At 49.6% G+C, this 22,160-nt stretch overlaps 1 protein-coding gene across 1 annotated transcript; it reads right to left on the bottom strand.

Annotated features, from left to right (window-relative positions):
- ATP12A (ATPase H+/K+ transporting non-gastric alpha2 subunit) lies at positions 292–21,892 on the bottom strand. The gene is made up of 23 exons (XM_018056518.1): positions 21,767–21,892; positions 20,888–21,043; positions 18,100–18,159; positions 17,128–17,331; positions 16,018–16,131; positions 14,962–15,096; positions 14,727–14,844; positions 14,207–14,475; positions 12,924–13,122; positions 12,683–12,792; positions 11,663–11,797; positions 9,349–9,541; positions 8,331–8,506; positions 7,534–7,670; positions 5,191–5,341; positions 4,654–4,822; positions 4,409–4,563; positions 3,190–3,313; positions 2,918–3,063; positions 2,200–2,333; positions 1,981–2,082; positions 1,494–1,585; positions 292–1,402 (listed from the first exon to the last, which is right to left on the bottom strand). Exons 1-23 carry the CDS (start codon positions 21,773–21,775, stop codon positions 1,374–1,376), a joined length of 3,117 nt encoding a protein of 1,038 aa, XP_017912007.1. The 5' UTR covers positions 21,776–21,892; the 3' UTR covers positions 292–1,373.

Below are 22,160 nucleotides of genomic sequence, written 5' to 3'. Positions count from 1 at the left end.
GCACACATCAGAGAGGGGGCAGAGCAGGGATGTTGTGAGGAAAGAGTTCAGACCTTCCTTGGAAAAATAAAAGGACCAAAGAAGTAAAAAAAAAAAATGTTGAAATTACATCTCATTTTTTTTCCTGTCCTATGCTATGCCTTTTGTTGCTGTTGTTTAGTCTCTTAAGTTGTATCTGACTCTTTGTGACCCAATGGACTGTAGCCCACCAGGCTCCTCTGTCTGTGGGATTCTCCAGGCAAGAATACTCGAGTGGGCTGTCATTTCCTTCTTCAGGGGATCTTCGCAACCCAGGGATCAAACCCATGTCTCCTACATTGGCAGGTGGATTCTTTACCATCTGAGCCACCAGGGAAGCCCTGCTCTGCATTTTAGACAAACTCAAATTAATTAGAACACCACTCTCAGGCCTGGTTTTATAAAAGATCTTTTACTTAAAAATGAGGCCTCTCTGGGATACTAATATGGGTGTAGTCACATATGTTACACACGAATAAACAACCTTACAGCAACCTTACATGAAACAAAAATGAGGCCTCTCTGGGATACTAATATGGGTGTAGTCACATATGTTACACACGAATAAACAACCTTACAGCAACCTTACATGAAACAAAAAACATGTTGCAGAGTGCTATGAACTGTCTAATGAAGAATAAATATTATGTGTTAAACCACAAGGTTCCTCCACTGAGGTTCAATCCTGGTAAATGAAAACCCCCTTAGGTCAGGGGAGCACCTGGAGTTCCGTTCTGGAACTGGTGGTGGGTGGAGGGTACCGTGGAAGAGGGAGGGCAGCGAAGGACTGTGAGGAGCTGAGAGGCGGGATGAGGACTCTTAAGGATGTCTCAGGGTCAAACTGAGGTCTTCCAAGTTGCCATCACCTCGTCTTTTTGCAAGCCTCTAGCTGAACTAGCCTTTTCTGAGCAACGTGACTGTAAAATAATAAATTCTCTGGGAATTCACAGGAACGGAGGGCGCTGGACTTTTAATAGAGTGTGGAATGGATGTGTGAGCAGTGCTATCTAGAGCTTAAGGGTCAGGGAGACCCTTAATCCAGCAGACGTCTGGATTACCTGACATTGTTTAACATGAATGAGCTCTATAGACATTTAAACACGCCATTCTTCCCTACACCATTACCTTGAAATTCATGTATTTTTAAATAAGGACATTGATATATAAATTAAAATCACATATAAACACTGAAATCTCTGTTTTAAATTACAAAATATTAGTGAGTGTCTTTCCTGCAGTTCTGTCTTTTCTTGAACACATTCCGATGACATCCCCATGGCAGTGGTCGCCCAGCTGGCACCAGAAGGTGAAGAACATCGCCATGTGCAGCTGGTGGGGCTTGGGAAGCAGGTGTCTTAATAATACATGTTCTTATCCCACCAGCCTAAAGAAGGAGGAGGCAGTAAGTGAGAAACAGAGGAAGGTCTGCTGGAGCAGATCAAGAGCCCCCAAGTCCCCCATATATTAGTACTCACTTCCAGGGAAGAGTCTGATGAAAAGCTTCCGCACCTCATCATACACCCAAATCAGAACTGCGTGTGGCACAGCCACAAACCAGTACTGAGGCCTGGAGGGAGAGAGGGGGTGGTGTGAGACCCACACACCCACCCTTAAGTGGCTGAGCGCCTCATTCATTTCTCTTTCTAGACTGGACAGAGCAACCCCACTGGGTCACACAGCGTAGAACCCTATGGTTTCTTATTTAACTGGACTGTGACCGCTAGAAACAGTGTCTGCCTGAGAAGGGATCTGTTGGATGAAGGTAGAGATGGGATGGTGAGGGATGGAAAACCCACCTCCTCTTCTGAAAAAACTAGCAGGTCAAAGCCTCATACTGATTAAAAGAAAGAAAAAAAGAACAGTTTCACTTTCTCCCTTCGGAAAGACTTGAGGGGAAAGACTTGTTAGCCTGTGACAGCCAGACTGGGGCCAGTTCCTCCCCAAAGATGCAGGGAACCTTACCGGAGCATCGTGAAATTCAGGGCCTGGATGCTTCCAAGGCCATAGGAGAGGATTAATGCGATGATAATCTGTGAGGCAATCCCCACCCAGATGACTTTATTTCTGTAAAACACAAAAGCAAACAAATTCTGAACTCCCAGCCCCAGGCTCACATGCCCACATGCAGTCATCTGGGCAGCAAAGGCCCAGGCTGAACCCCCGGGACGGTTGCACCAGTACCTGAAGAGACCTTGCTGGAAGATGGAATTCCTCCGGGTTTTTCTGATGATCAGATCTGCTATTTGCTGAATCATGATGCTGACAAAGAATGCTGTGTAGCCCGTCCATTCTAGGTATTTCCTTTGGTACCTTGTCTGTCAGTGGCCAGAGAAGAGAAGACCATGATGCCCCAGATGGACACCTCAGGGAGGTGTTGGTGCCTGTCTACGAGCCTCCACTCTCTTTCCCCTCCCCATGATTGAGAGAGGGTCACTTTCTGTGTTTGGAAAGAAATCTATGGATTAGATTTATGGATTTTAATGGATTTAGCCCAGCTGTGGCGCTGCTAGCTGCTCCTCCTCCACACCTGAAGTGTGCTAATCATTGAATCGTGTCGGACTCTTTGCGATGCCACAGACTGTAGCCCACTAGGCTCTTCTGCCCATGGGGTTTACCAGGCAAGAATACTGGAGTGGGTTGCCGTTCCCTTTTCCAGGGGATTTTCTGAAACCGAGGATTAAACCCAGGTCTCCTGCATTGCAAGCAGATTCTTTACCGTCTGAGCCACCAGGAATGCAAGCTAATGTAAACAAGTGAGCTCTAGACCTCCAACTTGAGAGATGAGCTGAGCCCGGCAGAGGCAAGCCGCTGTGACCACAGGGCCCTCAAGGAAAACCATCACCTCCTCTGTCCCCTTACAGCCATCCAGGGAGGGTGCCGCCAATAACCTGGCCCTTACCCATTCCTGTCCGTAGCTGTCTTCCAGGTCATTCACATTGTCTTTCTCCCACTCCACCCGCAGGTTGAGGATAGTGCTGGGTAGAAAGCCCTGCTGCGCGTACACGGTGAAATATGTAACAAAGGCCCCCAGGGCCTGCATGAGGCCTAGAAGAACAGGAGAGGTTCTGTACTGACCCCAGAAGTGCCCTGCCTCACTCTCCTCGGGGCTCCCCCCACAGCCCACCCCACCCCACAGGAGAAGGTGGGTCTCTGGGCAGCCCCTCCTCGCACCGATGTGCAGGTAGGAGTACAGGGCGAGTGGCGCGTTCACCAGCCTGTCCTTCTTCTTGTGGCGAGGCTTCCTATTCATAATGTCGCTTTCAGCTTTCTCGTAAGCCAGGGCGATGGAGGGAATCTAGAGGGAGAGAACAGCATGAGGGCCAACCCTGAAATGCTAGATGGAAGGAAAGAGTGGCAGCACAGCCAGGGGCCCGATGTAGGGGAGGGGGTGGCAGCGGTGGTGGTGTTAGGGAACTGGTCCATCCAGGGAGCAGACAACAGGGTGTGCTGTCTGCAGAGAAGACAATCCACCTGTGTCTGATCGCCTAATCATCACCCTGTCCTGCCATCTCTAGATGATCTAGTTATAAAGCACTTTCCCTTCCCACCACTGACCAGTGGTTCTCTCCCAGGTCCTCCCCCTGGAGGGCAGAGAACCCAAATTTCTAGCAAGTTCCCTAGTGATACATGGAAGAACCACGGCAGTGGAGATAAGAAGAGCAAGCTTGCTGCAGGCTCTGGGGCTTCAGCTCCCCTCTAACGTAGAGATACCCCAATATCCCTGGACCGTGGAGGCTGCCCAGGTGTTATGTGAAATGGGGGTAGGCAATGACCTGCAGAGCTGTGAGTTTTGCTTGCTCCCTGAAGCCTCTGTAAGCTAGAGCCACGGGAGTGACTGTCACAAAGCTTCCTAAGGGGATTCGTTCTAGCAGAGGGGAGGTTTTAGGTGACATTACTGTAGGTCTGCGTGAGGCTTCACAGTGTTATTAATGACTGCTTCTTACTGTGTTTGGTGAGGGGCTTCCAGGTCACAGATTCTTTTACTTAACAAGGGGCGGCTGTGGGTTATCACTTTGGCCACTGGGCCCCAAGCAGTACAGGGACTATTTTGGTGACAGCTCTTCAAAAAAAACAGGGGGGGAGGCACCTGAGCTGAAACTGACCAATGGCCTGTGTTTTTTGAAAGGTGAAGAACTCATGTGTTGAAAAGTTCTTTTATGGAGTGAAGTGGTTTTAATTTTCAAACACTTGATAGATCTCTCTGGCCCTGTGCTTTGAAGTGTGGTTGGTGGACCAGCAGACTCAGCATCACTTAAGAGCTTGTCAGAAACCATCACATTGAGGTCTGAGAAGCACTGATTAATCCATCTCCTGCCCTTGAAGGTAATGACACTGAGGTTTCCCTCACCTGGGGAAGTCATCAGACCCTGTTCCCTTTCTGGCTACTTACTATGTCTGTGCCCAAGTCTATGAACAAGATAGTAATGGTGCCAATGGGTAGGGGAAGCCCAGCAATGATGTAGATGAGAAAGGGGCACAGCTCGGCGATGTTCTTGGTCAGCGTGTATGCGATCGTCTTCTTTAGGTTGTCAAAGATCAGGCGACCTAGGCAGAAGACATTTCTTCCTATAGGACTTGCTTCTCATTTCATGGGTGGCCCCAGCCCTTGCTAAGACCACTCAAGACCCCACTCACCTTCCTCCACCCCTGTGACGATGGACGCGAAGTTGTCGTCTAGCAAGACCATGTCGGCTGCATTTTTGGCTGCATCAGAACCTGCTATCCCCATGGCGATCCCAATGTCTGCCTTCTTCAGAGCTGGGGAATCATTAACTCCATCCCCAGTCACAGCAACCACAGCATCCTGCAGGGATGGCAGAAGGTTGTGGGAGGCGGGTGGAGGGGGTTAGTGAGCAGCCTGGAGGTCTGCTGCACCAAAACAAAGGCCCGTTTTGGGTTGGAGGAAAAAGATTAAGATGGGAAATCCCAGAAGTAAGAACAAGCTCTAAATAAGATGTTTGAATGATCAAAACCATATGAATCCAAATTGTAAAGGTAGGCCCCTGGGGAGCAAGCAGGAGGGTTCCTGGGTGGACTGGGTCAGCCCCGACAGGTGGAGATGTGGGGTGGTGACCTCACCAGAGCCCTAAGGAGGGGACAAGGCTCAGTGCTGCCTCTCCCCACAGAATGATGACAGACCTAGAAGGTTCCCTGGGTGCTGCATTCACCCACCTGCCTCTGACAGCCCTCCACGATGATCAGCTTCTGCTGGGGGGACGTCCGGGCAAAGACGATCTCCGAGTGGTTGGCTAAGAGCTCATCTAGCTGTTCCGGGCTCATGTCCTTCAGCTCCATGCCAGTCACCACAGCAGCCTTCGCATCCCTAGACAGGCAGGAGGAACTGGGTGAGGCCCTAGGTGGAAGCTGAGGTTAAAACGCTATTCTGGGCAGGAGGTGGGGTGAACCTGTTTGGTTTTACCAGGAACCTCAAGTCCTGACTCATCTGAATCATCTGGTGGGATGATGGGGTGTGTGGGTCTCTTTTCAAAACAGTTAACTAAGGCTGACAGGCATTTCCTTGTGTCACATGACAGTAGGAACAAGTCAAGCAGCCATTTTTTACAGGAATGGGTGAGAGGTGGCACTTCCCAGGGCAAAGCTTTACTCAAAAGAAAAGGAGGTAAAAAACTGCCCATTTGTACATTTTGAATCCAAGAATCCAGCTTTTGCCTGAACACATGGGTGACAGCTCTTTGTTTATTTCAGACTCACAGTGTCTACTGTGCAACCAGCTATGTAGGGAGAAAAGTTGACTGAGGTCTTCCTGAGGAAAGCTTTTATCTGCTGCCTATAAAAGTGAAGTTCTAGGAACTACTGAGACTGCAGACCTGACCATGCTGTCCCCTGGAGCATTGTCCAAAGGACCATCCAGCAGAGCCCAGGTCCCCACTTAGTCTGCAGGGCTAGGGGCAGCCTGTGCTGTGCAGCCCCTCTGACTCCCCCACAGCACCCACGCTCTCAGTTCTGAGTCCCTGGCTCTCAGTTCTGAACCCCCGACTGTGTGCAAGCCCTCACAGATCCTACTACCTTTGCCAGGGGTGGGGGCCTCTAGTCTTCCCTTCCCTTGGCGAACATTTCAGCCTTCAAATCTCAGCTTAAATGTTTTTAAGCACTAAACACTGCATGCTTTTTTGTTTACCTTTTTAAAGTTTTGAGCTCTTTTTAGGTCTGCTTCTCTTTTTTTTCTCTTGGTGCTAAATACTGAAATTCTAGCACTTGACTCAAACTACAGGTTTTCCTATATTCTGGTAAAAAAAAGGGGAGGGGGAGAAGCAAGAAGGAAAGGCTTGTTTCCCTTCCTCCCCTAGCTACGAAAAGTTTTCCCCTGATCATGAAGCTGCAGTTGATAAAGTGGACAATTGAAAACATTCACAAAGTAACCAACCCTCTCTCCTGTGTGGTGACTTGTAGGAAAAAGTAAAATCCTACTATTTCAAAAAACAAAACAAGTACAACCTCTGAAGCTGTTTTCACAGACGGACGTTATCACCAATGTTATCTACACAAGGAGCACTACACAAAGGAGACACAAATGTGTGCCCAGAGGCTGTTTACCTGCTTGGTGTCCTAACTGGTAATTTGTTGCCCTAGCAGTCACTTATCACCTGTCAGCTCTGTGTTCCTAACAGGTATAACTGTTTGGGTAAACTAGGATATGTTCTTGGGTCTTTTCTCCCCATATGCATCAAAGTATAATAAAGCAATGACATTTATTTTCCAACTAAGACTTTGGAGACTTTGATTTAAATGATCAACAGTCAGGTTCCCACGGCCAGCACCTCTGTGCCTGTGCTTATTTCACTGAGTTTGTTGTTGTTTATTGCTGTTTAGTTGCTAAGCTGTGTCCAACTCTGTTGTGATCCCATGGACTGCAGCCTGCCAGGCTCCTCTGTACCTGGAATTCTTCAGGCAAGAATACTAGAGCGGGTTGCCATTTCCTCTTCCAGGGGATCTTCCAGACCCAGGAATGGAACCCATGTTTCCTGTGTCTGCTACAATGGCAGGTAGTTCTTTACCAGTAGACACCAGAGAAGCCCTCCATTCTATTTACAACCAAGTAAAAAGCAAAGAGAAGTATGTTTCCATAGCAACACATTATGAAGCCTAAATACTAAACACGGAATAAATACTCAAGATGCAGACTAGGGGCTCAGAGAGCACAAAGGATTCTCAGTGTTCCTGATTATAAACTGTACCGATGACAGGTAATTTCCTATAAAGTTTCTGCTTCAGTTTCCTCACTCTAAATTTATCACTGAAGTTTTCAGATCTACTTCACTGGGCTGAAATATAGGTCATTTTTATGGTCTCAATACAGTTGCTGGCACATATCAGGTACTTGATAAAATTTTGAGTAATGACTGGATATAGAAATTACAGAGTAAACCAGCCAGAAATTATAGAGTAAACCAGCAGATCATGTTTGGCAAAAAGGGGTTTGCTCCAGACAACTCTTTAGAGGCAGTAGGGCCTGTGGTAAAGGCCTGAGTTCTGCTGTGTGGGTTCTGAACTCACTGCTTGTTAACTTGCTCCACAGGAAGGTTGAGGCGTTTGGCAATGTCTTCCACCGTCTCACTGTTGGCGGAAATGATACCGACGCTCTTGGCAATGGCTTTGGCTGTGATTGGATGATCGCCTGTAACCATGATAACCTAGAACACAGGCAAGGAGACAGGCATGTGGGTGGTGAGGGACTCTGCTGCTCAGGCGAGCGGGGATGACTTGGTTTTGCCCACTACACCATGGCAAGGGGCCACTGGTGGCTTGCAGTCCTTGATCTTTAGGTCAGAGAATCACCTGTCTCAGAAGGACACATGGATCCCACTGGATCTACCCTTGTTACATTTCCTCCTTGGACCTAGAGGAAGTCCTTCCCTTTGGTGTAACTTTGTGAGTAGGCTGACGGATGTCTCCTTCAGCATCTTCATGATGCTCCACAGCCTTGGAATTAACACAGTAATGGACTTCAAATTTTGGCTTATCATGAGGGAAATGGAGTATGGGAGCTGGACCTTAAGATTAAGTAACAAAACCTTTTATTGTCTGTTGTGGTCTAGGGTGACATGTGGTTACTTCACGGCTTTCTGCTCATTGCAATTGCGCTTGTGGTTTATTCCACACAGACACAATGACTATGCTTTTATAGGATGGTTACTGAAATCTTAGTACAGTGAAAGTAGAGACTTAAAAAAAGGGGAATTATGACATTTAGGAGAAGAGACCTAAATACTGACTCTCCTATGACAGACGTTCCTAGAAAGGAACTCAGCATCCGTGGAAGATGTGTGCAGTCAGGGATGTGCAAGTCCCACCTTGATCCCTGCACTCCGGCACTTGGTGACAGCATCAGGTACCGTGGACCGAGGCGGGTCAATCATTGACAAGAGGCCCACAAAGCAGAAGTTGGATGTAGGGAAGTTCATCGTGTCTACATCAAATGAATACGTTTCTGGAAACTCGTCTGTCGGCAGGTAGAGGTGACAGAAACCTGAAATGGGTATGAATTTAGGAGTTGGTGAAACTAGGATTAAAAAATGATGAAAAAATAGGGAACATTTTCATACACTTTCAGTCCTTTGTGTTTTACCAGTTTAAGAGAATTGATGTCAGTAAATCTGGTGGCTCAGATGGTAAAGAATCTGCCTGCAATGTGGGAGACCTGGGTTTGATTCCTGAGTTGGGAAGATCCCCTGGAGGAGGGAATGGCCACCCACTCCAGTATTCTTGCCTGCAGAATCCCATGGACAGAGGAGCCTGGTGGGCTACAGTCCACGGGGTTGCAAAGAGTTGGACATGACTGAGTGACTAACACACTTTAGAGTTTACCATAATTGTTCAGTTCCTTCAGTTCCGTAACATGTTGTTTTAGGAAAGACATGTTTCATCCCCAAATCATTTACTCTGTGCTCGTTAGGTATGCTCTGGAGAAAGAAAGCCCAGGAGTGGACAGCCTGTACTTCTGAGGAGGTTGCAGTTTACAAGTGGTGTGGGGGTAGAGACAGAGACATAAAGAGATGAAGAATGGGGAGCTGTGCCCAGAGGGTCCCCTCCATCCATTCCCACCTTTGTCTCATGCTGTTCCCTCTGTGGGAGTACTTCCCCCCACAACCCTTTACATCTATCACTCAAGGTCCAGACTGAAATGTAACTCCTCCCATAAAATCTTCCAAGACTTCTGATCTGCAAGGGCCCCCACCCTCCTACACCATCACACAGTATCCCCTGCATGCTGACCACATTCTCCTTTAGGATATAAGTGGACGCCAGTGCTACCCCGCTGCATCCCAAGCCTGCCTCATTGTGCCTGCCAGCGGGATCCCGCTCTCTCACCCAGCACTCGCTCCCCTATGCCGCCCAGCTCCATGTAGGCTGTGTGGAAGGCCTCGGCTGTGCTCCTGTCCAGGGGCTGCTCCTGCCCGTTGACCATGATGGTGCTGCACTTCTCCAAGACCCGCTCGGGGGCCCCTTTCATCACCACGAGGAAGCGCTTGTCATCTGGGTCCTCGGTCTCGTGGATGGAGAGCTGCGGGGGAGGGATCGCGCATGCTCAGTGTGGCATCGCGGGTAAGGACACCATCTCTACTACGAAGGGCCTGAACTGGACAGAGATTTTCATGAGCAAAACATCGCTTTCTCTGTGGTTACTGTTTCTACTCGCCGTGATATGTAAAGGAAGAGTGTTCTCCGCAGGCGTGTTCTGTCCTTTCTAATTCATGCCCAAGTAATATGCAGAGACTGAAGGACTTCCTGGTAGTCTGGTGGCTAATACTTTGAGCTCTCAATGCAGGGAGCCTGGGTTCCATCCCTGGTCAGGGAACTAGATCCCTCAGGCCACAACTCAAAGATCTCATGTGCCAGAGCTGTTTAGCTTCTTCGAGTTGAATGAGGCTCCAGAGACCTTCCAAGGCCTCCTCCTAAACCACCTTGCTCAGTGCCGAGTGCTGCACAGGCGTGTGGATATAAGGTGACTCTAAAGCATCTCAGAGCTCCTTGGCCTCTTCTGTGGGAACCACTCCCTTCTAGCAACTCCAGGGAGCCCACTTTCTCCATCAGTGCTCTGTACAGCAGGCCTCACAGAACCTGCTCTTCCTCTCCTCGAAGAAGACGGAGCCCCAGCAGGATTTGAGTCTTGTCTGTGGTTGAAAGGCCACCCGCCTAGGCTGAGCACACCCCTGGGGTCTGCCCAAGTCCTGGCTCTGGCCCTTGCTGGCTATGTCCTCTGTTTCCTCATTCTTGACTATCTAATAGAATTGTGAGGAGTGTGGAAATCAGCAGTTGATAGCCATGATTACTACTGTTATTTTAGGATTGCTAGTCATTCTATTTTCATTTATGTTCTGAACAGAGATCTGAGTTCCTCTACATTTTACATCATACATTTTGTTAGTTGTCTGCTTTGCTAACCATGACTCTTTACTGGTTAATTATCCACAAAGACGTTTGCTCCACAGTTATTTTCCAGTCCTAAATTCCTTTCAAACAAAATGTGTGCGTAATCACTAGAAACTTGCACACAAACGTGGTCATCCTACTTACTTAATTTAATGTTATGCAAAGACTAAGTCCTAGACAAGGAAATGGCAACCCCATCCAGTATTCTTGCCTGTGAAATCCCATGGAGAGAGGAGCCTGCTGGGCATGATCCAAAGAGTCGGACATAACTGAGTGACTAAACGACAACAACAACAAAAGACCAAGTCACAACACCCCACTCTTGCTTTGGAGTCTCTGGGGAACTCCACCTGTGGCAGCACTTTGTTCTCTGCCTGACCTGAGGAGGGTGGACATGGCTGCCTGCTGGCTACCCTGGTGGGAGGGGAGACAACCAGGCAAGGCTGGCCAGTCACCCCCTGAGCAACAAGGGGTGGAGACTTCTGTGCACTGCCGGCAGGGCAGACATGGAAAGCAATGCTTTGGGTCCTCACTGGTCCTCACAAAGAGCAGGGTTTACCCAAATGGCCTGAACTGACCACCTGGCCTCTGTGTTGTGGTAGAAAAAAGCATAGACTCAGGCATCAGATGGACATGTGAAGACTTAGATGCTCGGGTGGCTCCGGCCACCTCAACACTTTCTAAGGCCTATTTCCTTGCCTGCAGTTGGGACTTCACCTGGTCCTACCTTCAAGGCTTATGGTGAGGATTACATGAGACCAAGCATGGAGAATGCCTGACACAGATGGGGCAGCTGGCTTCTCCTCACTGCCCCCCTCACTCAGCCTGTCATGTTGGGGGGTGTGGCTGCTGCCCCTCCCTGTGCCCAAGTCACCAGGGCAGGCAGTGGTGCATTTGTGTGCATGTTATACAGAAAGGCCACGTGTGGGAATGGCAGGCCCCATCGAAACCTTCATCTTTTCTCTCTTCTACTTGTTCTGTGTTTACCAGATGTCTAGGCTCTGCATCTCTGAGGCCTGTTTTTAAAGTCAAGTGTCATTCAAAATACATACTGACTAAAGGATACTTATGAGTGGAAATGCTGCTCTAGTGATGATAAAGATTCAGTTGCTACTAAAGCCCATGAGCCCTAGAGCCTGTGCTCCACAACAAGAGAAGTCACTGTAATGAGAAGCCTGCACACTGCAACAAAGACCCAGCACAGCCAACTATAATTAAAAACCAAAAGATTCAGTTGTGAGGGGAAAGTCACCTGAAATTTGTTGGTTGAGTTAAAAGGGATTTCAGCTACTTTGCGGTTTCTTTTTCTAATATCCATTACGTTACCCAGCACGACCTCCGAGAACTTCAAAAGAGCAGTTTCTGAGGCATCTCCAACCACAATTTTCTGTGAATCAAAAGATATAAGTAGTTGCAGCACATAATCGGGTTCTTCTGTGGTTATTTTCAACAAACCAATGTGCAACCTAAGCTTACTAAGTACCAGAGGGAGAGAACAGTTATCCCATAAGTGACAGATTTACTACTGTTAGTGTTAATCGTGCCTGACTCGGGACTGTAGCCCGCCAGGCTCCTCTGTCCATGGGATTCTCCCGGCAAGAATACTGGAGCAGGTTGCAATGTAGGAGACCCAGGTTTGATCCCTAGGTCGGGAAAATCCCCTGGGCAAGACTACTGGAGTGGGTTGTCATTTCCTTCTCCAGGGGATTTTCCCAACCCAGGGATCAAACCTGGGTGTCCTGCATTGCAACTCGCTCCAGTATTTTTGCCTGGAGAATCCCATGGACAGAGGAGCCTGGTGGGCTACAGTCCAGGGGGTCGCAAAAGGTTCAGACACGACTAACACTTAAAACTGTTAACTGTAGGGCGCAACCTGCTGGCGATAGGGGAGTTCAGAGAAGTTAGAGCCCTAAGAGTGGGAGTTTTCATGGGAAAAAAGCAATGAACTTGATCTCGGAGAGGGGCAGGGGGTGTTTCCTGGAACTTTGATTGTATCTTCTTAGCTGGTAAAGAATTTAGGACAGTAACTTAAAGGCACAATCATTTTCAAGAAAGAGACTTTTCAGAAGACCTAAATGAATATTTTGAGAACTTTTAGATTTCTTGAAGTTAGTGACAGTGAAAAAGTTTCCTACAGGTCTTGTGGTTAGATTTGCTCTCACAGAACAAATGCTACTCAGTTGCAGAGATTAAATCAAGCACCAGATCAGAACAGAGAAGGTGACTTCGCTCTGCAAAGTGCCTGCGGCTGAGACTGCGTGTGGGGCTTCACCTTCATGATAGGGACGCTCTCCTGTCCAGGTCTGAACTCAGCGCGGTTACACAGCGTTATGATCTTTGACAGGGAGGCCCAGGTCGCAGAGCTTTGGTCAAAGACTTGATCTGGAAAGAAGAACCATGGATGCTGAGGATGCCAGGCTTGTGCCAACAAGCAGCACTGTTCACCTACGGCCACAGACCAGCCATGCTGAGCCCACCATGCAGGGCCAGGCTGGATGCACCCCAAGGCTTACTCGATTGGTTTTCACTAGTGTCTGCCACGAAGATCTGGTGGTCGAACCACAGATGGGCCACCGTCATCCTGTTCTGGGTCAGGGTCCCAGTCTTGTCTGAGCAGATGATGGAGGTGGAGCCAAGAGTCTCCACTGCCTCCAGATTCTTCACAAGGCAGTTCTTCTTGGCCATTCGTTTTGCTGTCAGTGACAGAGTCACCTAGACAGAGGAGAGAGAGGGAAGCTTTGAGAAAAACCACCATGCTGAACTTGGGTTCAGTAATGTAGGAAGAGTTACAGTTGGACTAGTTTCAGGTATAGTTACAGATGCAGTAAAACTGCACCAGACCCAGTGGCTGAGAAGGCATATAAAGCTTGCACGCGCCCTCTCTCTCTTTACTCCTTGAGGAAAATGATCCTAAGGGATCCACAGGTAGCAAAGCCGGGCAAGTGCCAGGTCAATACAAAGGGGGCTTAGCTGCTGAGCGCCTGTGGATCACAAGCAAGAGTGTTGTAAGACAGATTTCAGCCACTATGTGCCAAAGGGCTTGCCCCAAATGGCTTACTTTTTGCTTTGGGGAATCAAGAAATACTTGTTTTACTTTAAGATTTCCAAATGTTAATAAAGATTCTTGGCTCTCTCTCTGAAGCCCCGAGATCTCAAAAGGGTTCTTTAGGCTCCAGCTTGGTCAAATTACTGTCTGCTGGAGTCAGAGGAGACGGGCGATAACACTTCTGTCTGTCTTTGCTTAGGACGGTGCCAGGAGTGGAGGTATGAATCCTCCCCACCTGGGGGCCTTGTTTCAGGATGAGTTAGGTCCTGACACAGCGAGAACCAAAGTTAGACCAGGGGGCAGAGCAGAAAGTGCTGAACTGCTCTGCAGGATCAGACAGGGAGTTTGTGTCTCAGACTGCCTCTGAGAGGGTGAAGTGATGTGAAAGCGTACCTACATCCCTCAGCTGTAGAAACTGCCAAAGTTTTTTTTTTTTTTTTTTCTTTTAAAAACTGTGGAAATGCAGGGAAGGTGTCAGGCTTCTAGAAAATTTCTAAGTGGTGGTTCAAGATTGTCTTATCTAGATCTTAAGGGGCAAAGTATCATATGGGATTTGCAGATAGATCTCTAAAAATGAAAACACAATTTTTCAAGGACAAGTCATTCAAATACTAACAGATGAGAGTTCTCTTTGTCCGTCTAAGAGACAGAACATCCTATGACTGGCCCTGATGGAGCAGACTCGGCCACAGCAGAGCAGGATGGCACACTAGCAGGGTCAGGGTATGGCCACTAGCAGCACAGACTCACAGTTACAGTGGCCAGGAGACCCTCAGGCACATTGGCCACAATGATGCCAATGAGGAAGATGATGGAGTCCAGGACATAATACTTCATGGACACTGCGATGATGAAGAAAATGATGCCGATGGAGACTGCCACTCCTGCCACGATATGAACAAAGTGCTCGATCTCGATGGCAATGGGCGTCTTCAAGTCCTTGACCGTTGAAGCCAACGAGGCGATCTGCCCAATGATGGTGCGGTCACCCGTGCTGATGACCATGCCAGTCGCTGTGCCTACAGGTGGAGCAGACATTTTATTCCAGGAGTCCTCAGCGAGGAGGGACCATGGCCTCGCACGCTCCTCTCTTTGGTGGCTCACATGGGCAATCAGCACATGACACTACCAGCTCTCTAGACTCCTCAATTCCACATTTTCTCTTGGATAAGCTTAGCAGCAAGAGATGGTAGAGAGAGAGAAACATAAAGCTTGACAAAGGAGAAAGGCTATGAGAGGAACCTGTCGTTCTGCAAGCTACCGGACCTACCTTCCAGACAGGTTGTAGAGAAGAAGGCGATGTTCTTGGTCTCCAGGGGACTTTCATGTGTGAACTCACAGCAGCGAGCCTGGGGCTCTGACTCCCCGGTGACAGATGAGTTGTCCACCTAGGAGTTTTGAAAAGAGTTCAAGGTCAGGCAACTTGTTCCCTTCTTTGGTTAAACTGAGACCTGGAAAGACCATAGCGCCACGAGCGTGACCCTCAGGGCACCCATGACACTGACCTTACACCCCTGAGTGGACAGAATTCTGATATCCGCAGGGACCCGGTCTCCACCTTTAATCTCCACTATGTCCCCCACCACTAGCTGGTCAGCAGGAATTGTCTTCTTCTCTGAGTCTCGAATGACAAGTGCTTGCTGCAGAAGAAAACCATGACCCAGGCCTCAGATCCCATCCTGGAATGATGCTGGCCCTCCTGCATGCCCCTTGTCCCCCACAGGCTCAGGAAGGAAGGCACAGAGGTGCATGGCTGTCAGAATAGCAGACAATGAAGCCAAGGGTTCTACTCAGGTCCTGAAGACCCTAAGAACTATTTTTCTTGAGTTGGAGCTCATGGAGATAGCCTTCGACCCAGAAAATGCTGCCATGGTAGGTACAGCAAAGCCTCAGCTCTGGGCCTGACAGACAGGGGGACCAATCATCCTGCTGGGAAGTCCAGGAAGAGTCCTAGGTTGAGCCAAAGGGATCAATGATCTCGTTCATGTCATAAAGCCTTTAATGGAGTGAGAGATGGGTCTCTGCTTCCTAACACAAGAGATTCCACCCAGAGACCATGCCTCCCGGCAGCTCTGCAGCCCAGTGAGGGTGTGGTTCTGTGTGCTGACAGTGGTGACCCCAGAGGACCCCTCCCAGGTTGCTGCAGGTGGAGGGATCTGAGGCCTCCCACACTGGCAGCATTCGGGGGCAACATGCAACGAGGCTCAGAAATGGGAGAGGAAAGACTGATGGTTTAAAGAATCACAGGTTGGCTCCCTTGGCTCATGTTGGAACCACTTGAATGACTTCTGTCTGAATGGTTCACCAAGCTGAGGAGAAGCCACAGGAGATGCCAGGCAGTGGCTCATGTTTCTGTCCCATTCTGCTCTTGACTGAACATATTCCTCCACCTTGCCTCACTGATCACACCCAGGAGGGAATGGGGGCTTCAGAGAGATTAGGCCAGTTGCCCAAGACTCCGCAGACAGCAGGGAGGGGTCCTAGGCCTCCAAGCCACACCCCCCCTTTTTGATGCTTGCTTGTCTCAAGCCTAGAGACACCAGGGAAGCTGTCACACTTGCCTGCGGGATCATCTTGTGGAAACTGGACATGATGTTGGTGCTCTTCGCCTCTTGGTAATAAGCAAAGACCCCGGTTAGAATGACGACCAGGGCAAGCACGGAGCCCAGGTACACCTGGGTGAGGAGGACAGGCATTAGTCATAGAAGCAGCATCAGGAATGAGCCCGACCTGAGGGCCAGAGTGCTCCATGGGCCAATCAGAGAGATGGTAGTTGTGTCCTGATGTAACTTGCAGGCCACACAATTCACCCATTTGAAGTTTATAACTAAATGACTATTAATAATTAACACAGTTGTATAATAATCACCACAATCCATCATTCCAGTAAGACCCCTTGTGCCCATGGCAGCCACTCTCCTGCCCCGGCCCAGCCCGGGCAGCCACTGATCTGCTGTCTGAATCCAGCACCGGCCTGTTCTGGACATTTCACACCAATGGAATTACACAGAATACAGCCTTTTGCACCTGGCTTCTCTCTCAGCATCATGTTGGCTGCTTTAACTCTGTGGTTTGAAAGTGAAAGTCGCTCAGTCGTGTCCAACTGTTTGTGACCCCATGGATTATATAGCCCATGGAATTCTCCAGGCCAGAATACTGGAGTGGGTAGCCTTTCCCTTCTCCAGAGGATCTTCCCAACCCAGGGATCAAACCCAGGTCTCCTGCATTATAGGCAGATTCTTTACCAGCTGAGCCACAAGGGAAGCCCAGCTTTGTGGCCCGTAACTTTGTGGTTTGGTCCTACCTTAATATTAGACACACAAATTCTCCATGGTAAAGGGAGAGAATTAGTTTTGAGGAGAGAAAGCCCAAAACACCTCACATGGATGTCGATTTTTTTTCCCCACATAAGAACCAATCATGTATTGCTCTCTTAAAAATTGATGCTCACACTGCTCTGAGACACTAGAGAGTCAGATATACTTTCTATTTTATACCTGGAGAAGTTATTGATTTTCTCTGACTTATGCAGTGATTGGTCAGTGGTAGACCCTTGACCCCAGCCCAATGCTCTGCCCAGGGAAGGCCTTGCATTATAGTGCTGACCCTCACCACCCGACTCTGCCCACCCCCATCACCAGCAAACCGGGGAGGAGCCCCCAGTGCCGTACGTTGTCCAGGGAGGAGGCGTGATCATTGGAATACTGAATCCCATATGCGATCCAGCACAGGATGGCTCCTATCCATAGGAGGATGGAGAAGCCCCCCACCATCTGTTTGAGGAACTTGATGATCTCCGGGGTTTCCTTGGGGGGTGTGAGGCTGTTGGGCCCATGCTGAACCAGCAGTTCAGCAGCCTGGGCACTGGAAAGACCCTGAGAAAGCAGAGGGAAAAGAAACAGGAGTTAGACGTTTCTCCCTCCTTGGGCTGGATGTCACATTTCTGCAGACTGTGGGCAGCTGTGACTATATCCCAGCTCAGTCACTGTGCCATCTGGGGGTCTCATTGGATGGACTCCACCATTCTCCCAGCACATCCCATAAACTGTGGGACAGGGTGGATGCCCTGACACCTTCCCGCCATGTCCCTCCCTTGCCCCTGCATCCTCTGGGCCCAGGCTCCGCTGCTCCTCTTTGCCTCCCTCTCTGTAGGCCAGTGAGTCACACAGCACATATTTCTGTTCACTTAGAACAGATACATCCAAATTTCCTGGTGTTAAGACAACACATCTTTGAGTTTGAATTCACAGAATGAAGCAGCACTTCTGCGATGAGCGATTTTAGGAGGCGTAAGGTGTCCCCCCTTCTTGGAGGAGGCCTGGACACGACCTGAATACTTACTGGGCACAGGGTTTGAAAGCAACCCTGTACCATGACAGTGAGGAGGCACTCAAACCTTCCAGGGGTCACCATGGCTCAGCTGCAGTCACAGTCAAAGAACTGTCTGTGATCAGACACATAGCCCAGCAGAGGGCCTTGCCAGGCCTGCGGCTCAGGCCTGCTACTCTTGAGGTTAATGAGCCTCCTCTTGCAACGTGGGCACGTAGGGGGCTGGCAGATCACTCACAAGCCCCAAGCACACAGCCTCTCTCTTTGTATGGTCCCCGATCCCCTCCCCTGTCACTGGTTCTCTGATGACTTACCGTAATGAGGTTTGTACCATACTTTGTCTCCAGTTCCTCTTTGCTGAGTTTGTGGTCATCCTAAAGTCCATGAAAAGAACAGAGTGAATAATTCCAAAAGACTTGAACCCTAAACCCTGACAAACCCATGAAATCTGGGAGAAACACTGAGGATGGGAGAGAGGCCAGGAAGTGTGAAAAGAAGGAACCTTTGTCCCAGGGGTTCCTGCAGTGAGAGAAGAGAACCTTGCTGCAGGAGAGCTCACTGGCCAGCAGATTTTCTGGCCATCCCTGGAGAGTTCAGACTTAACTTGCCATTTACCACATGGTAGCCGTCCTTAGTTTTTATGAGTAAAGCAATGCATTTCACTTCAGTCTGGTCTCCAGCACATGCAGATCCTAGCACACCCGTCATCCAGACACGAGTGATCTGGAAACTCAACTCAGACCTGAACTGTGGGCTTAACGGGGAGCAATCAATAGTGCCAAACCATTCCACATGTCCTGACAGCTCCACACAGCCCTCACCAGGCAGGCCATGTGGGAGAGAGAAATGGGCCTTTCCTTCCTTCAGCACTTGAGGCTCAGCTCGCTATCAGACAAGCCCTCAGATTAAAAACCTGCCAAATAAATACCAGGGGGGCGGTGGGGGGGTCCACACTTGCTAACTCTGCCACAGAATTATTAAACTGAAGCAGAGCTTCTCTACCTTAGCATTATTGACATTTTGGGTCAATAACTCTGTTGTGGGGACTTCTGCCCACCAGCACCCTCCCTTTGAGAAGTGATAACCATAAATATCTCAGGACATTTGCTGTGGCACCCAGGGAGCAAAGTTCCCTTGTCCTGTCCTGTCCTGTCCTGTCCCTTTCAGAATCTCTGGGCTAAAGGGCTAGAAATCTCTTCCTGTGGCAAAAAACCCAGCACTCAGGATCCTAAAACTCTGACTGTCAGAGACAGAAATTTATACTGTGACTGGTATCAGAACTGTCTCTTTTCTTAAAGCAAAAATGTTTCATGTTACAGAGAGTTAGGGTTTTGTCCTGTGCTTAGCCAGATTGGCCCTGCTCTTCCATTCACTGTACCAGTACCCACTGAATATGACATTTCTGGGGAGCCATAGGATTAAGACATGGTTCTGTGCAGAGTATGCCAAGTTCAGGGCAGAGAAGAGTTAACATGATTAAAGTCGTTGCTTTCATGGACGGATCTCAGACTGTAAGGGACCATACTGCACCATCCTCCCCACTAGCCTGACTCTCTGGGGATGAGAGTTGGGAGGGTGCGGGTGTGAACTCTGCTGGAAGAGCACAGGGCAGCACCAGGTGCCTCAGGCTTGAGTCACCTGCTTGTTTCTTCAGAAGCCAGGGACACTGCATTACTCATCAAGGTTCTAATTTTTCTGGAGGGGTTGGGATGCAAGGGCACCCAAGTATGAAGTCACAAATTACAGGATTCCTGTAAGAAGGTTGCGAAAAAGAGGGGAAAGAAAGCTGTTTCTCAGCAAAGAAGCAAGGGAATACTCCAGCCAACACCATGGAATTATTTTTTCTATATTTTCCAAAAAGGCTCAAATTTCAAGGAAGGTTCTCATTGTAATTAACAAGCATATGATAGAATGGATATATATTCATGTTATAAACAGTAATTTCAAGTAAGACTAGTTATATCTTCATCCCTAACTGCTAGATACATGCAGGAAATAAGAATGACTATCTTAGCCTTTCTCCAGTTTCTCTATAACCCTCTTAACAACTCTAAGAGGTAGTTACCATTTTTAATTCCAGTTTTTCAAAACAGGAAATTGAACTTCAGGGAAACAGATTTGAATTCAGATCCAATTCCAGGGTCATCAGAACATACATGGACAAACACCTTGTGGCATGTGTTGTTTAATGAGCTCTCCAGGTAAAATAAAAGAGCTCTGATTTGCAGCAGTCACATCTCAAGCTACTAATACAGTACCAATCGGCTTGCCTGAATTCTGGAATGTTTAACAACCTGCTCTGTGGCACACAAGAGCTCACAGCACTACCAGCTGCTCAGAGAACCACAGCTCTAAAGTCTGCAGTGAAGTGCAGAACAACCCGCATAATCTCAGACTCAGGGCTGGTTTCCATTGGCATTCCTGAGATGTAATCAGCCACCTTTCAGTTCTGGAGATGTTCTTTCCCAGGGCGGCCAGCTTTAGTAGTAACAGGGCTTCACATCCACAAAGCACTGCCATTACAAGAGACTCTCACCTCACCTTCCCCTTGACAGACCCATGAAAATGGTTTGTTTCCCATTTTACATAAAGAAAACTGAGCTCCAGAGAAGCTAGGTAGCTTACTCCCTAGAGAACTGGAACCTCAGCTGAGCCCAAGGCTGCCTGAACCCAAGACCAACTCTTACTACTGAATTCCTTTCTCATAGGGCAAATATACCCAGAAACCTAGCAAGTTTAGGGGCTTTCAGTTTTCCTCCTGGGTGGTTCTGGCTGATGAGATAGTTTAATTTCATAGGCTACTAATACCTCAGTGAACCAGCAGGGGAGAGATCTGGGCAGTGCCTGTGGCAACTGGCCTCAGAGGAGCCCTCCCTCGGCGTGCCTACAGCCTGAATGCAGGAATCTTCGGAGGGCCTGACCCCTGGGCAGATACAATCACACCATTTTTTTTTTTCTTAAAACAAGGAAACACATGTCAGGGATTTTGAAATTCTTAAGACTGAAATTTTCTTTTGTAAGAAGTGGGTTATAGGGGCAAGCTGTCACCAGGGCGGACAGTGCTCAAGGGCACCCATTTGCTCAGGGACCAAATCAACTGACCAGATCAGGTTCTTTTTTAAGCTCCTTTTTCTGGTGGTTCTTTTTGCGTTCCAAACCCTTGTTTTTCAGGCCCCTGGACTTCTCCTTGCCATCCTCCTTGTCTGTTTTCTCAATGTCTTTGGTTCCACTGAGCTCCACTGAGTAAATTTCTCTTTTCTGAAAAAGAAGCAGAGGTGCAATGTTGGCTCGAGGTAGATGGGTTTTCTGAGGCGAAGCAGGGGCCCTCATGGTGGGTGGAACTTACAAGGAAGGGGCCCTCCCCCATCCCCTATTCCTGGTTCCTCCTCCGGGGAGTTCTCTACAGCTCCTGCAAATAGAGCCTGCAGCGCCTTCTCTCTGCTCTCCTCTTCTGTGGAGGGCTGGCTGGGTGGGCTCCCCAGAGGATCCCTCCCTGTGCGAAGAAGTTCATTTCCCGGACTCAGACAAGATCCCTCCGAGGAGGGGAAGGGTCTCGCTAGTGCCTGGTCCCCACGGGATACTAGGGCGCCCTGTGTCTGGGTGGGGGCGCCTGGTCCCTGAAGGACACTCCAGCGAGCCCGGTGTCTCGGAGGGGGCGCCTGGTCCCCCAGGGACACTCCAGCGTGCTCCGTGTCTCGGTGGGCACACCTGGTCCCCGAGGGACACTCCAGCGCGCCCCGTTTCTCGGAGGGTGTACCCACTGAATTCCTGAACCACCGAGGGCAGGACGGCGTCAGGACCACAGAGCATCCGCGCCGTCACCAGCCTTGCGCCGCCCTCCTCCGGCTCCACGGCCCCTTCCTGCGTTTGGGTCAGCATCTTTCTTCACCCCACCAGCCCAAGTTCCACGGTCTCCGGACCGGGAGCGGAGAGAACGGAGCAGAGCCCGCCCGCCCCTCCTCCCGCCCCGGCGGCACGCACCCGGTTCATGGCGCGGGCGGGGGGTCCTGTCCGGAGGGCGGGCCGGGCACGTGGAAGGGGTCCCGTCGAGCGAGGACCGGGGTGCGGGGTCGCGTTGGGCTGGCGGCGGGGTCCTCGCTCCTTCGGGTGCGGAGCGCCAGCGCAGACCTGCAGGTGGCTCGGCCTTAAAAGCGCGGCCCCGCCCCCGCCCGCGAGCCCCGCCCCCACCCCCGGCGGGGCAGAGAGCCGGGTGGGCGTGGGGTCCAGTGCGCAGTGCTGTCTGGCCACCCGGACCTGCCGCGCGGAAGGCTCTGGGGAAAGACCTCGCCCGCCTTTCCCCTTGAGACTCGTTAGATTGTGAAAAGTCCTAAGCGGGGTGGGGGTGGGGGGAATTGTAGCTCCCCGCATTGGTTAT

Source organism: Capra hircus, chromosome 12 (genome assembly GCF_001704415.2).
Source record: "Capra hircus breed San Clemente chromosome 12, ASM170441v1, whole genome shotgun sequence".
NCBI classification, from domain to species: Eukaryota; Metazoa; Chordata; class Mammalia; order Artiodactyla; family Bovidae; genus Capra; species Capra hircus.
Note: the sequence above shows the minus strand (reverse complement) of the source record. Positions and strands in the feature narration are given on the sequence as shown.